This window comes from Pipistrellus hanaki (genome assembly GCF_964339955.1).
Source record: "Pipistrellus hanaki genome assembly, chromosome: 3".
NCBI lineage: Eukaryota > Metazoa > Chordata > Mammalia > Chiroptera > Vespertilionidae > Pipistrellus > Pipistrellus hanaki.
In genome coordinates this window covers 105714994-105729586 of record NC_140505.1, presented here as the reverse complement: position 1 = coordinate 105729586, position 14593 = coordinate 105714994, and the positions used below count along the sequence as shown (strand labels likewise).

Here is a 14593-nt window from a genome sequence, read left to right as displayed (position 1 = left end):
TCAATTGAATTAAAAATCTGATGTACAGAATAAACTGGTGAATATAATAGAATCAGGGGCATAGAAAGGGAGTAGACTGACAACTCTCAGGGGGAAAGGGGTGTGGGGGATGCCGGAAGAGACTGGACAATTATAATACAACTATGGATGAGGACAGTGGGGGGGGGGGGGGGGAAGAGGTAAGGGAAGAGGGTGGGATGAAAACCAGGTGGAGGGGAGCTATGGGGGGTGAGGGGGGGAAAGAGGAACAACTGCAATAATCTGAACAATAAAGATTTATTAAATAAAAAAAGAAAAAATGAAGTCAAATTGGAAGGTGTTCCTATGGAGAGGGTGGGGAGAGGGTCTCTTTGAGGCAGTAACATTTGAACCAAGACTTGAATGTACTAGGAGGCAACCAAAGTAAAGAAAATTCCAGGCAGAGGGCCCAGCAAGCCCTGAGGTGGGTCCAGGTTTGGGGCTGGATAACAATTAAGGAAAATGGCACTGGTATGTGGTTGTACTAGATCCACGGTTTTGACACGGTACTCCAAGTAATGCTAAAACTTCCCTGGTTGGGGAGGGAGGTGGGGGTCAGGGGCAGAGGCTCTACCAGGCTCCCACACTCTGTCCAACACACAGCAGCTCTTCCTGGATCTGAAGCTTATACTGGGGTGCTGCTTAAGATTTTGCTTGAAGAACATATTCTGTGACCAAAACTTCTTGATCTCAACAGTCCTTCCCTACTCCAATAGTCAGACACTATGAGAATTTATCACAAACCTCTGTGATCCCTATAGAAGGGTTGACTCAAATCTCATCAATAAACAGCGCCCAGAGTGCCTACTCCTAGCGACCTGAGTCTGCTGCACCTCATTCCCTCCCCTGCAGAGGTGGACTGAACCTCTGACCTGCTGCAAGCCTGTCCCAGGTGGGGAGGGATGCATATCTGCCTCATCTTAGTGAATATGCTGATGTTCTTTCACTGTCGGTTAAAGACTCTGTCCTACACAGCAGAGCTTTGTGGAGAGAGCCAAGGAATGGCCCGGTTTTTTCCAACCTATAAAATGCAAAGTTGGCCAGCTGCCTTTCTTCCTAACCCCAAAACTCATATCTTTCCTTGTCTCCAGAGAACTGTCCGGCAGCTCTCAAATAACTCTCTGCTGTCCTGGGGTTTTGGGAAAAGCCATGCACAGAATGTGAAATCACTTTCTGGTAACGCGAATCTAATTAGCTCTTTGACTGACAAAAAGGAAGCAGAGGCCAAGAGGGATTTTAACAATCTGTTTCTCACATATTTGAAAACAAGTGAAGAACCCGGCAGGGAAATGGAGAGAAAGAGGAAATAAGGATATAGGACATTTGGAAAAGGGGTAAGAAAGAGAATGGGGGAGAGGAGAGGAGGAGTAGAATATCAAGTGACCAGTATATTAATCCTTTCTTCCCCCAACTTCACCCCGGCTCCCAGCTCCAGTCTCCTCTCTCTCAGAGAGAACTTACTTGAAGGTCGATGATTTCTCTTGCTGATTCCATCTTGCTTCCCTCAATTGCCTTCGCACGTACCGAGTGCCCGAACAGACTGCGTGGGCGACTCCAGGCTTTGCTGTCTGAGTCTCCACTGCTTCCTTTGGGTGGGAGAAAGCACACAGCTGGCAGGACAGACCTGCTATTCATCCATCTGCTGTGGGATGCCTGTCTTAGCCTCAGCCCCTGGGAGAAGTGTACACATGCATACACGAGAGAGGGAGAGGGAGGAGAAGGGGGGCGGGAAGAGAGAGAGAAAGAGAAGAGAGAGAGAGCGCGCACCGGTACTCTAATGGTGGTGTGCGACACATTGATAGGTGGCCTTTTGAATAGGGTTGGCAGCGTCGTTTTCTACAGTGGCTCCAATACCCTCCAGTCCCAGGGGAGCCATCTGAGGTCACCCAGCTTGCTTTTAGTCAGGAACTTGAAAAGCAGCCTGCGGACACTGTCTGGCTTCACAATGGTGGAGCTGAGTAGGGTTCCTGAGTAGGGATGACCTCCTCCAGCATTTACCCAAGACTCAGGCGTAGGGACTTCTGCTGTTATTTTCTATGTTCCCTCTATCTTTAAAATAGTTTCAAAATTGTGGTTTATCCATGGGCCCCAAAGCATAAGGCTTATTCTACAAAGTAAATACACAACACGTTGTTGTTAACAGGTTGGCTGATTCTCTCATTTTCTCCCTTGATTAGCCAAAAAGAGAGCAGGAAAAGTTATGCCTTCAAATTCTGTTCATGCAAGTAGTTGCATTTTCCCTGCTTTTAAAGTAATCTACCAGGAGTGAATTCTTTTTGGGGGAAGTTTTCCTTTCTGGTGTTTATCTCAGAGCCTCAAACTCCTGTGGCTTGTTTCTGAAGCTGGGTTTACACAGCAGCTTGTGTCTGTGTGGGGGTGGGTATGCCCCTGAGTGCATGAGGGTTCCGTGTTAAAGGGGAGTAATCCAATTCGGAGCTTAAAGGTTGGGGGTGGAGGGAGCAAAGTCACAAATTTACTCTCACCACATCCAAATGTAAAAAAGGGGGTAATTTCTATTACATGATATAATGTCTTCGTAAGTCCCCACACTGCCGGACAAGTGCGAGGATGATGGGCTATATTTCAGTGAAGCCTGATTTAAGTTATAAACAGTTCAATTTCGATAGAATGGTCAGTCTTTCAGATTTCCACACCCATCTCCCCGAAGATGGCATTTAGAAGAAGGGTGTGGTGTGTGCATGCTTGGTGATGGAGAGGTGACAGCTCTTGGATGTTCCCTGGGGCCTATCTCTGCGAGTTTCTGCTTTGGAGCTGCTGGCTGCCCCCTGAATCGATGAGTGCTAAGGAGAGACTCAGCCTGCTCCTGGGCCTCCTGCTGGCCTTGGGGGCTGATGTCTGGGGCCAGGATAACTCATGGTACATTCTCTGTCTGCTCCAGGGAGGCTCCCTTGTTGATTCTGCTTTATCTTGGCTCCCACGGTGATGTGGACCATCCTGAGATCTGCTGTGATTTGTATGTGCTCCATCCCAGTGGTACCAGCTCCATGGTCCGCCCCCTAAGATAATTCCCTCTGAAAATCTCCTACCAGACCTTCAGCTAATGCTCCTGTTTCCCTTTAGGTACCTGGGGGCTGAGAACTGCTGACAGTCCTGGAGAAAGGCGAGCTCAGCTCCACTTCTGGTAAAGCGTTTGCTTTGATGTGGCTGTTCCAGGTTGAGTTGATCTTTCAGACTCCAAACTCTCAGCATTCCTTCAAAATCCACCACTAATGCCCATCCCCCATAACAATGCACTACACAATAAACACCATTCTAAGCACTGTAGTACAACTCACTTACTTAGTTCTCATAACAGTTCTGGAATGTAGGCAATACTATTATCCCTCCTGTGCAGATCAGTAAACAGAAAAACAACTTAACATTGGCCAGGCATTCTGATTCACAGTCCACGCTTTTCTTCACCATTCTGGCTCAGAGAGGAGGGGTTGAGACACATGTTTAATACCTGCTTTCTCTTCCTTTGCTTTCTGTCTTCCTATAATCCCCACAATCTAGGGTCAGAAAAGGTGGACTTCGTTTTCTTTCTCTTCCTGTTGGATTAGAATGTGCCTTGTGAGGAATTCTATGATAATGATTCAAAGAAGATATAAAGAGATTTAGAAAATCATCATTCTCAACAAACCTGTCTGTCAAAAATATTATCTTACTGGAAGGATATATGTATCCTATTGATAAGTACATCGGTTTTAAAAGGAAAAAGCTGTAATTCACTATAATAATAGTTTTAGTTTGGCAAGATCTTTCTGGATTTCGACCTTTCCCCACCTTATATGCATCATTTGGAAGTAAGTAAGAAACAGGATTTGGAAAGTATTTTATCTACTGTGACTCTGGATCAGACGTCAGCAAATTTTTTTTGCAAAAGATCAGAGAGAAATTTTTATTTTTTATTTTATTTTTTTTTACCTTTGTGGGTCATATGGCTTTTGTCACAACTACTGTACTCAACTCTGCTATTATCGCATAAAGCAGCTATTGAGTGGCTATTGCTGGAATTTAAAAATCTTGGGCTAGTTAGATACTGTCCCAATAGAACTTTTCTTGTTTTGAGGCAAACCATTCAGAGACCCCATTTTCCATTTTGCATGTTTTGAAGTGCTGCTCAGAAAGTGCGTGTGCCATCGATCAGAACAAGTGGTAATCTGAAGGAGCAAGGTCTGGTGAATACAGTGGGACGGTTAATACTTCCCAGGCAAGATCTTTTAACGTATCTTTAACTGGTATTGAATTGTGTGATGGTGCATCATCTGCATCATCATGAAGCAAAATTACTTTGCCATGTCTTCTGGCCCATTCTGGTCGTTTTACAGTCAAAGAGGGTTCAAATTGATTATTTGTTGTCAGTAGTGATCAGTATTAATGGTTTCACCTGGTTTTAAGAGCTCAGAATACACCACACATTCCTGATCCCACCAAATGCAGCGCATTGTCTTCTTTCTGAAGCGATTTGGCCTTGCAGTCGATGTTGATGGTTGACCTGGATCAACCCATGATTTTGTGTATTTGGGATTTTCAAAATAAATCCACTTTTCATCGCCAGTCACAATTGGATGTAAAAAAAGACTTTCTTTCATGCCATAGAAGCAACATTTTACTGAGTATTTTTCGGTTTTCTATTTGTCTTTTGTTCAGTTGATGTGGCACCCATTTTCCTTTCTTTAAAATCTTTCTCATTGAGAGATGCAAATCAAAACGACAATGTGGTACCATCTCACATCTGTCAGAATGGCTATCATCAACAAACCAACAAAGGATAAGTGTTGGCGAGGTTGCTGAGAAAAAGGAACCCTCATGCACTGCTGGTGGGAATGCAGACTGGTGCAGCCACTGTGGAAGACAGTATGGAGTTTCCTCAAAAAACTAAAATGGAACTCCCATTTGACCCAGTAATCCCACTCCTAGAAATATATCCTAAGGAACTAGAAACACCAATCAGAAAGGACATATGCACCCCTATGTTCATAGCAACACAATTTACAATAGCTAAGATTTGGAAACAGCCTAGGTGTCCATCAGCAGATGATTGGATCAGAAAACTATGGTACATCTATACAAAGGAATAGTATGCTGCCATAAAAAAGAAGAATTCTTACTATTTGCAGCAACCTGGATGGAATTGGAGAACATTATGCTGAGTGAAATAAGCCGGTCAATGAAAGAAAAATACCACATGATCTCACTCATTTCTGGATAATAAAGAACATTATAAACTGATGAACAAAAAGATAGATACAGAGACAGTAAAGCAACAAACATACTGTCAAATTACAGCGGGAAGGGTAGGAAGATATGGGGGAGATAAGAGATCAACAGAAGGACTTTTATGCACGCAAAATCAGCATAACCAATGGACACAAAACTCTAGGGGGTGAGGGCATGTATGGGAGTGGGTGGGGGCAATGGTAAGATATGTACATATATAATACCTTAATAAAAAAGAAAAAGAACTGAAAAAATAAAAAAATAAAATCTTTCTCATTGCTTGTAAACAATCAGAAATTGTTTGCTGAACAACATTTAATCTTTCTGCAAGTTGTTTTTGAGTTTGACATGCATCTTCATCCAATAATGCTTGTAATTGTTAGTCTTCAAACTTTTTTGGTCAACCTGGATATTCTTTGTCTTTCACATAGAAATCATCACTTTTAAAGCATTTAAACAAGTGTTCACAAGTATCTTGAGATGGAGCATGTTTACCATAAGCTTCCCAAAGTATACAATAACTTTCAGCAGCACTTTTCTTCAAAATAAGTAATGGGTTAAAACTTCTTGCAAATGCTGTTTTTGGGGCACAAAATTCGACATTTTAAGCATAAAAATATCTATCATGTTAACACCTTCAGAAAATTTGACATATGAAATTTTGAAGCTTGTTGTCAAAACAACAAAATAACATACATATGAAATCGCATATATATCAACATATGTGTAAATCCATCTATTGAAAAAAGTCCACATTATTAACCGGTACACCTGTTAAACAAATGAGTGAGGCTGTGTTCAATAAAACTTGATTAACAAAAACAGCAGAGCAGATTTGACTCTACAGGTCATAGTCTGCTGACTTTTGTTCTAGAATATTAGCAAAAAGAGAATCTGGAGTTCTAAACAACCATGTCCAGTCTTCTAGATCATGTCTTTCAAACCTAATTCCCACTTGAGAGGTGACAACTGAGCCCCCTACTGCAAGGATAATATGTTAAACACTATGGGAATATAAAAATCACAAAATGCATTCCCTTTTGAGACACATACCTGGCTAGTTAATCTAGAGTGAAGAGTGCTTCTGACCTTTGGCTGTAATACTGAAACTATAGCTACATGAAGGCTATTCACTCTAGGAGAGAGAAAGGTTCCGATTCCTCTTTTATGCTAGGGTGACTTCTACAGTGTGAAGTCCAAGGGACAGTTTTAGGGAAACTGCCTCTGGGGGAGAATTTTTTTAGAACATGCTTGAACTTATAGATAAATAAACACCCAGAATCACTCAGGCAGTGGTCACAGAATGGGGACCTACAATGGGACCCTAGGTGACTTGTTATGTAGGAGGTGCAAATTGTTGTAGGGCACTGATGAAGCCAGCAGTGAGAAGATCTCTTAATGCTAAACAGTGAGAAAAGCTCTACAGTGGAAACCAGATGGGCTGGTTCCTGCGTGTGCTAGATCATGGTGTTCTTAGGCAAGTCACTGAACTTCTCTGCATATTCTCCTCTGTGAAAAGTGAAGCTGTCAAAAAAGATGATTTCTAAGATCCCTTTAACTCTTTTTAAAAATATATATATTTTATTGATTTTTTACAGAGAGGAAGAGAGAGGGATAGAGAGTTAGAAACATCCATGAGAGAATCATTGATCAGCCACCCCCTGCACACCTCCCACCGGGGATGTGCCCACAACCAAGACACATGCCCTTGACCGGAATTGACCATGGGACCCTTCAGTCTGAAGGATGACGCTCTATCCACTGAGCCAAACTGGTTTCGGCCGATCCCTTTAACTCTTAAATTCTGTTTTTAATGTGTGTTTATATTAAACACTTCCTGTGTAACAGTATAAGATCCCAGATCCAGGTCTGAATTTTAATATGTGAAAGTTAAGGATTCCTAGTGGAATATTTATATAAGTAGAAAAATTTTAGGAAAAGTTACCCCTGTTACCTCTGCTAGTAAAGACTGGGCAGGACAGATGCACAACAAACAAGATACCAACGTGAGAATAAAGGCATACTTCAGGAAATGCTTGCAAACTCATGTATGCTCATTTACATATTCATTTAGCCACTTCCCAACTCACTGTCCCAGGAATCCTAGGCCCAGAAGGGAAGGGAAACTGGGAAAGGGAGGTCACTGGAGGGAGCTACCTGTGCATGGCCTGATGAGGGGCCCAGGTTGGCAAAATGGATAATTAAGAGATTGGGTGACTCTAGTACTGTCCAAAAGAACTTTCTGTCCAATGAACTAACTGTTCAGTATTGCAGCTATCAGCCACATGTAGGTATTGAGCACTGGAAATGTGGCTAATATGACTGAGGATCTGAATTTAAATTTTTATTTAATTTAAATATATTTACATTTAAATAGCTAGTAACTACCATATTGGGCAGGGGAGCTCTAGACCAAAATTCAGTATATTTAAAACATTGAGTAAAAAAGAAAGAGAGAGAGAGAAAGGACTCATAGACATGGAGAACAGTGTGGTGATTGCAGGGGTGGTGGGGGAAGTGGGTGGAGAGAAAGTGGTTGAAGGTGGGAGAGGGGATAAATGGTGATGGAAAAAAAGTAAAATAAAATAAAGGGGAAAAAAACATTGCTGAACTGTGGTCCCCACTTATTTAATATTCCCATCCTGGCTGCTCATCTCTTGATAGATTTTCATTAGACAAAAGTCTGATTTGATATAAATAGGAACTCAGGTCACACAGACCTCATGGGAATGCCCCCTGAGACCCAGGGATGCTCTTGGTTGTGGTGAGTAAAATTCCCCTTCAGTCTTTTGCACTCGGGGTAGGGGGATTTTAACTGTGACTCACTGTTCAGTGAGTGATTAATAGCAGAGCCTTGTCATGTTGATAGGGACCACTTCTCACCTCTGTGATGAGGTTAAAAGGTGCCTGGCACTCCTTTGGTGGCTTAAGCGAGTGAGGGGGGCGATAGATGATTTCTTCTTAATAAGAGAGACATCAGTGGTTTTCAAAGTTTTTTAAAGCAAGGGGTTCCTTTAAAAAAAAAAAATGAGATCATATGCAGAAGTTAACATAAAGCAGATTAAAGTGAAACTGATGGGATCTGGAGTCACGTTCACTCCTCCCTGCCTGTCCCACCCTCTATTTCTCAAGCCATCCCTTAAGGCACCTCTTAGGAACTTCTGGAATTCTGAGCAGGTGACATGGTTTACAGGCCTCTAAGGACCTTGGGTGTGTTAGGGCTGAGCAATCACAGGTCATACAAAATTGTATGGCATTTTTCAAGTCTTGAAATGGCATATTGGACAAAAAAGAAGACATGAAAAGCACAGTCAAAATTGTGACCACTTATCCCAGTAGCAGATGGGATGCTGGCCCACAGGGCCTTTTTTGTTGACAGTGTTCTGCAGACAGCAAGGCTAAGTCTCACTGTTGCACGTTTTCCCAGAGAGCACAAAGAGCTTCCGGCTGGAATGTGGGGAAGATGAAGGCCGGAAGGTGCCATGAGGAATGAGTACAGGGCTGTAGGACTGGTGGGAAGAGGTGGGGAGGGGAGGGGAGGGGATCAGACAGCTTTGGAAAAGAAATCTCAGAGATGGAGGTACTGGTCTAACAACTCTAGTTGACAGAGGAAGCTTAGTGGTGAAGGTGGATTAGAGAATTAGTAGGTAAGTGTCCCGGTTATCCTTTTAATCACATGATGTATACATGTGAGTGTGTGTGCATGTGTTCCTGGAAGACAACTAATATGGGAATAGTTGCTTCTAATTTCAAAATACTTTGCACATATTTTATTTTATTTGACACTCACAATGACCCAGTTGCAATTTACAGATGAGGAAACTAAAACCAAAGTGCTTTGCCAAGATCATGCAGCTACTAGGTGATAGAGCTGGGACTCAATTCAATATTTCTTCTTTCAATTCTTTCTCTTTTTTTCCACATGCTACTGTTTAACATATACCCTCAACCTCTACCACACACTCAGATGCAAATCCTATCATTATACTACTTGTGCAATGGAGCTAAACCAGTTGTTGATGACAGTAACTCATTATCAACCAAGAAAGAATTCCTTTTGACTTCTGGTTCTGCTATTTACTAGTTGTGTGTGTGTGTGTGTGTGTGTGTGTGTGTGTGTGTGTGTGTTTAAATAGGCTTTATTTTATAGAGCAGTTTTAGGTTCACAGCAAAATAAAGCACACAGTACAAAGATTTCCCACATATCCCTGCCCCTACACATGCATAGCCTACCCAACTAACAACCCTGGGCACCAGAGTGGTACAGTTGTTATAATCGGTGCATCTATACCAATATATCCTTGTCACCTAAAGTTCATGTGTACATTAGGGCTAACTCCTGTTGTTGTACATACTATAGGTTTTGACTAGCTGTGTTTTTGAGCAAGTTACTTTTTGCTTCCTTCCCCCCTGTAAAAATGGGAATCATAATATCTAACTTGTACAGATCACTGTGAAATTAAACTAAATCAGATCATGATGTAGAGCAGATTTCCTGCCTTGCACAGAGTAATAAGAACACATTAGATTGTGCTAATATGAGCTTTCATATGAAGGTCATCAGTTAAGGTCATAAGCCTAGCTATTAAACCCCCCTGTGTCTTTTTCTTGTTCTCCTATAGCTCAGTCCAGACCCTCTAGTCTATACTAAGATAATTCATCCAAAGATGAGTTCTAGGAGTTCCTTAAATGTATTTGTTCACAAAGATTTACTGTGCTGCTGAGAGGAACTTGAATTGTAAGTTTGGTTCTTAGAAGAGGAAGGGTTAGGTGAAGCAAGTTGGGCCACAGGACAAGAAGGTTCTGATGGGATGATTTGTCACAAAAAACAGAAGGGGAAGAAAAAGTGCAGAAGGGGAAAAAATCAGAGTATGGGAGAGAGCTGCTGCTTGAGCTACTGCGAATGTGAAATAAATAAATATTCTCGGAGAAAGTTTACCAAAGACCTTTAATAGTGTATACAGTATCAACTATGCAAACCAAATGAGCCTGCATACTTATATCCACTTTTCCTTCACGTAGCCTACCTTCAGGCACCTTCCCAGTGGGCAGCCGGGGGACACTGAAAGGAGCAAAACCCAGCTTCCCTCATTTTAATTTGTGAGCAGCCTTGCCGAGGTTTTGGGCCAAGTCAAGTGCTCTCTGTTGCTCCTTGACAACAATTCCTCCCGTGTTTGTTTTTTGTTTTGAACAACATTGAGAGTCTCAACAATAATATTTACATCACCGTTTCATGTACAACCAGTCAGTAAGCTTTTCGAAAACAGGAATCATGGCTTCTACTTCTGAACATCCCCCGGTAGACAAGCACAGGGTGGGTGATGCTGGGTTTCTGCATAGTTTAATGCTGGGTTCCCCAACCAAGTCAGGTGCCCAAAGAGATTCTTGTTAGAAAAACTGAGACCCAAGTGAGGGGGTACAGAACTGGAAGCGCCGTTTCCTGAGGACTTGTCATAATGTGGCATCGATTGCTTTGTGATCTGAGGTTAGTCATTTCCTATCTGTTACCTTGGTTTCACTTGTCTGCAAAATGGGGAGTACAGTTTACAAAGGGCATGTATTCACCTCTTTTCCTGATTAAAAAGAAATATATGTTCATAATGGAAAACAGAATATACAGAAGAATAAAGGATAAAATAAAACCACCCAAAAGACAAACACTGTTTAACATTTTGTCTTATGGCTTTTCAATCTTTTCCCTCTGTGTGTGTGTGTGTGTTCCCAGAACGAACTGCATAATTCGCAGTGCCCAGTGCAAAATGAAAATGTGGAACCTCTTGTTCAAAAATATTACAAATTCTGAGATGGTGACAGCAGAGCATTACACCAAGTTCAGAGCCTTCTCAAGCACCAGGCCCTGTGTGATTACACAGTCATATGCTTATGAAGTTGACTCTTTACATTCCCTCCTCAAAATAATAAGAAAATCATTTATCGACTGCTTTCTATGTGTCAAAGATTTTACAAACTTATTTCTAATTTAATTCAATTCCCCAAAATAAATGTGATTCTTCCCCTACCTTCACCCCTTTTCAGACAAAAAAAAAAAAAAAGGGGGGGGGGGGAAGGGTGGATCAGAGAGTTTAAGTAACTTGCCCAAGTTTATATAGCTAGTAAGTAGCAGAGACCATATTCATACCTTAGTCTTTCTTTTATAAAGTTTTTAAAAGTGATTTTTAGGGAGAGAGGGAGGGAAGAAAGAGAGAGAGAGAAAGGAAGAGAGAGAGAGAACATTAATGTGAAAGCAAAACATTCGTCAGCTGCTTCCTGCATGCCCCCCACTAGAGATGGAGTCTGCAACTAGGAATGTGCCCTGACCAGAAATCCAACTGCAGCCCTTCGGTGCATGGATGGCCCCCAACCAACTGAGCTACACTGGACAGGGCAGTAAAGATAATTATTTTAAAGGAAATAGAGATTATACTATTTTAAAATACATTGCTATCTTTTTCATTTTATATCATGGGTGTTGTTTTCCCTATGTATCTTAGTCTGTTCAGGCTAACAACACAGACTGGGTACCTTATAAATAGCAGGATTTGTTGCTCACAGTTCTGGAAGCTGGAAGTCTGAGGTCACGGTGCCAGCGAGGCCAGGTGGGAGCCCTCTTCTGGTCACAGACTTCTTGTTGTATCCTCACTGAGGGGACGGGGCTGGAGAGCTCTGTGGGGTCTCTTTATAAGGGCACTAATCCCATTCACCAGGGTTCCAAATCATGATTCTAGTTACTGCCCTCTAAGGCCACATCTACTCAGACTATTATCTTTGGGGTTGGAATTTCAACATACAAATTTGGGGGTGATGGGAAACATAAATATTCAGACCATAGACTATGTAAGTAAATATAGGAGGGGAAAGGTGGCTATTTGTAAGAAATATGGAAGTTTCAGATAATCAAATATTGAAAATAATTTCATTACAAGATTATATTAATAGAAAGCACCAAATGAGGCAAAGTAGGAGCATGTGGCCAGTGAAAATCTAACCCATATCCCTTATCTGATAAACAGAACATAAGCTTTTCATTCTCCTGCTCTGAACATGAAAGAAGATATCTTTGCATATCCCCAACAGCCAAGAAGATTTTTTACAATCTCACTTTTTATTGTTTGCAAAATAAAATCAATATAATTTTCCATCTCCCCCTTAGACAGACAGACAGACACACACACACACACACACACACACACACACACACACACACCCCAATCCCTGTGTTCTGAGGATCTGTAATTCCAAGTCTATCTCAATGAACCATGAAGGAACAGGGATGTTTTGGGCCCCTGTGTCTTGTACTCTGGCACTGCTCTCTGTCATGGGCAGCCTTCCTACATGGAACTCTCTCTCTGCTCTTCACTAGCATTCCTCTGGTATCCTTTTCTCATTACTAATAACTAACCTGAGTTTGGAACTTTGCCATTTACAAATATTCACAGACATTATTGCATTTGGGACTCATGACAGCCCTGGGCGTCACCTTCATTCCTTCATTTCTCAGATGAGGTTGAGCGACTTGCCTGTGGTCCAACACTAGTTAACAGCAGAGCCGAGGCTTACACACAAAGCTTGTTACATCACATCTTCTAGAGTTCTTTCCTCTGTACCTTCTTGCCTATCAATAGTTAAATTGGGCATAAAAATACGTTCTTGAACTTGGCAGAGCCACCACTTTCCTCCCTTGCGCCATTCTGTTCCTCCCACCATCACCAGTAGTTTTTCTCTGCACTTCTCAGTCACAGCATTTGGCCACTTCCTCCCCATCCTCTGTAAGCTGCAGTTTTCTAGCACTTTCAAATTTACTTTGAAAAGCTTACCAATGGGAAAGACCCTTACACTTTTCTGTCTTTGATTTCTCCCCCAACTAGAAGTGAACGCCTACTTGAGAAACTGAGAATCCTTGTAATTACTGCGGGTTATGTTTTGGTTTTGGTTCTCATTATGATTTTTGAATTATTAATATAGTATAAGAATATTTATAGAATATTTGGAGACTAGAGAAAAGTGGAAAAATAACTTCATGGTCTTAACACACTCAGCACATCGCCTATCTTCATAATGATGACATTTTAGAAAAAATTCAACTCTCCACTTACTCCTATAATTATCACACTATTTTTGCACTTAGAATGTTTTTTAAACTAATGTTCCTTTTCAAGACTGCCAATTCATGAACACTGGGCACCACTAACTGCTCTGCCTTGGTCTGTTAGAGAGAACCACAAATCCTGTTGCTTTTGAGGGATGGGTCAGCTTATTTCAAACAGTTCTCCTGCCCACTAGGTCAGAGAAAGTCTTTATGAGGAGAGTATTTGAACTTGCTCATCTCTGAGTAACAATGATGGTGCTTGTCCAGATCTGGTCATTCAAAAGTTCTTTGTAATTTAGGCAAATTCAAAGTATGTCTTCTTTTCAGGAATAAGAAATATAAAATGCATCCATATACTTAGAACTCTTCACAGTTTGGTTTAAAATTTCCTAAGTTTGGGTGTATATGTAATGTGTGCTAAGTCATGACATCCTATCTAATAAAGAGGGAATATGCAAATTGACCATCGCGTCATCACAAAGATGGCAGCACCCAGTCCCCTTAGCCCTGCCAGACTTTCCCAGTCCTTTCAGCCCTGCTCAGGGGGAGGGGAGAGTGACAGGCATGCAGTGCAGCCAGACCCACCCTCAGCCCCCCAGCCACCATTGTTTCAGGCTATTTCATCAGCTTGAGTCTTAGAGAAAGGACAATGCACAACAGAGTTCCTACAGTAAACATGTGTCACAATTGAGAAATGGACTTCTGTTGTTTTCAGCCACTAATATTATGGGATTGTATGTTTCTTACTGCATATAGCCTAGCTCATTGTAACTGATATAGAGACTTCATCTTGCTCTATGTTTTATTCCTTTTTATTCTTAAGGTCTAAAGAATATGTAACTAAATATATTCATTTTCAGAGGTGTGTACATAGGTATTATATCACTCCCATTATTTTTTTAGTATTAAAAAAAGTCACCTTGGTCCTAGCCAGTTTAGCTCACTAGATAGAGCATTGACCTGCAGACTGAAGGGTCCCAGGTTTAATTCCAGTCAAGGGCACATGCAGGCTCCATCCCCAGGAGGGGGCATGCAGGAAGCAGCTGATCAATGATTCTCTCTTTCCCTCTCCCTTCCTCTCTGAAATCTATATATATAGTGGTCCTGGCTGGTGTGGCTCAGTTAGTTGCACATTGTCCCATGCATCAAAAGGTTGCCAGTTCAATTCCAGGTCCTGACACATGTCCAGGTTTAGGCCTTGATCCCCAGTGCGGGGCGTGTAGGAGGCAGCTGATGTTTCTCACATCAATGTTTCTATCTATCTAT

General features: G+C 41.8%; 1 protein-coding gene across 1 annotated transcript in view; it reads right to left on the bottom strand.

The window, feature by feature from the left end:
* The window catches only part of NINJ2 (ninjurin 2), an 88900-nt gene extending 87091 nt beyond the window's left edge, over nucleotides 1-1809 (bottom strand). The window contains exon 1 of the mRNA XM_084878412.1: nucleotides 1480-1809. Within this exon, the coding sequence (XP_084734538.1) occupies nucleotides 1480-1653 (174 nt within the window). The 5' untranslated portion in view covers nucleotides 1654-1809. The remainder of the gene's footprint in view (nucleotides 1-1479) is intronic.
* Nucleotides 1810-14593: the final 12784 nt, after the last annotated feature.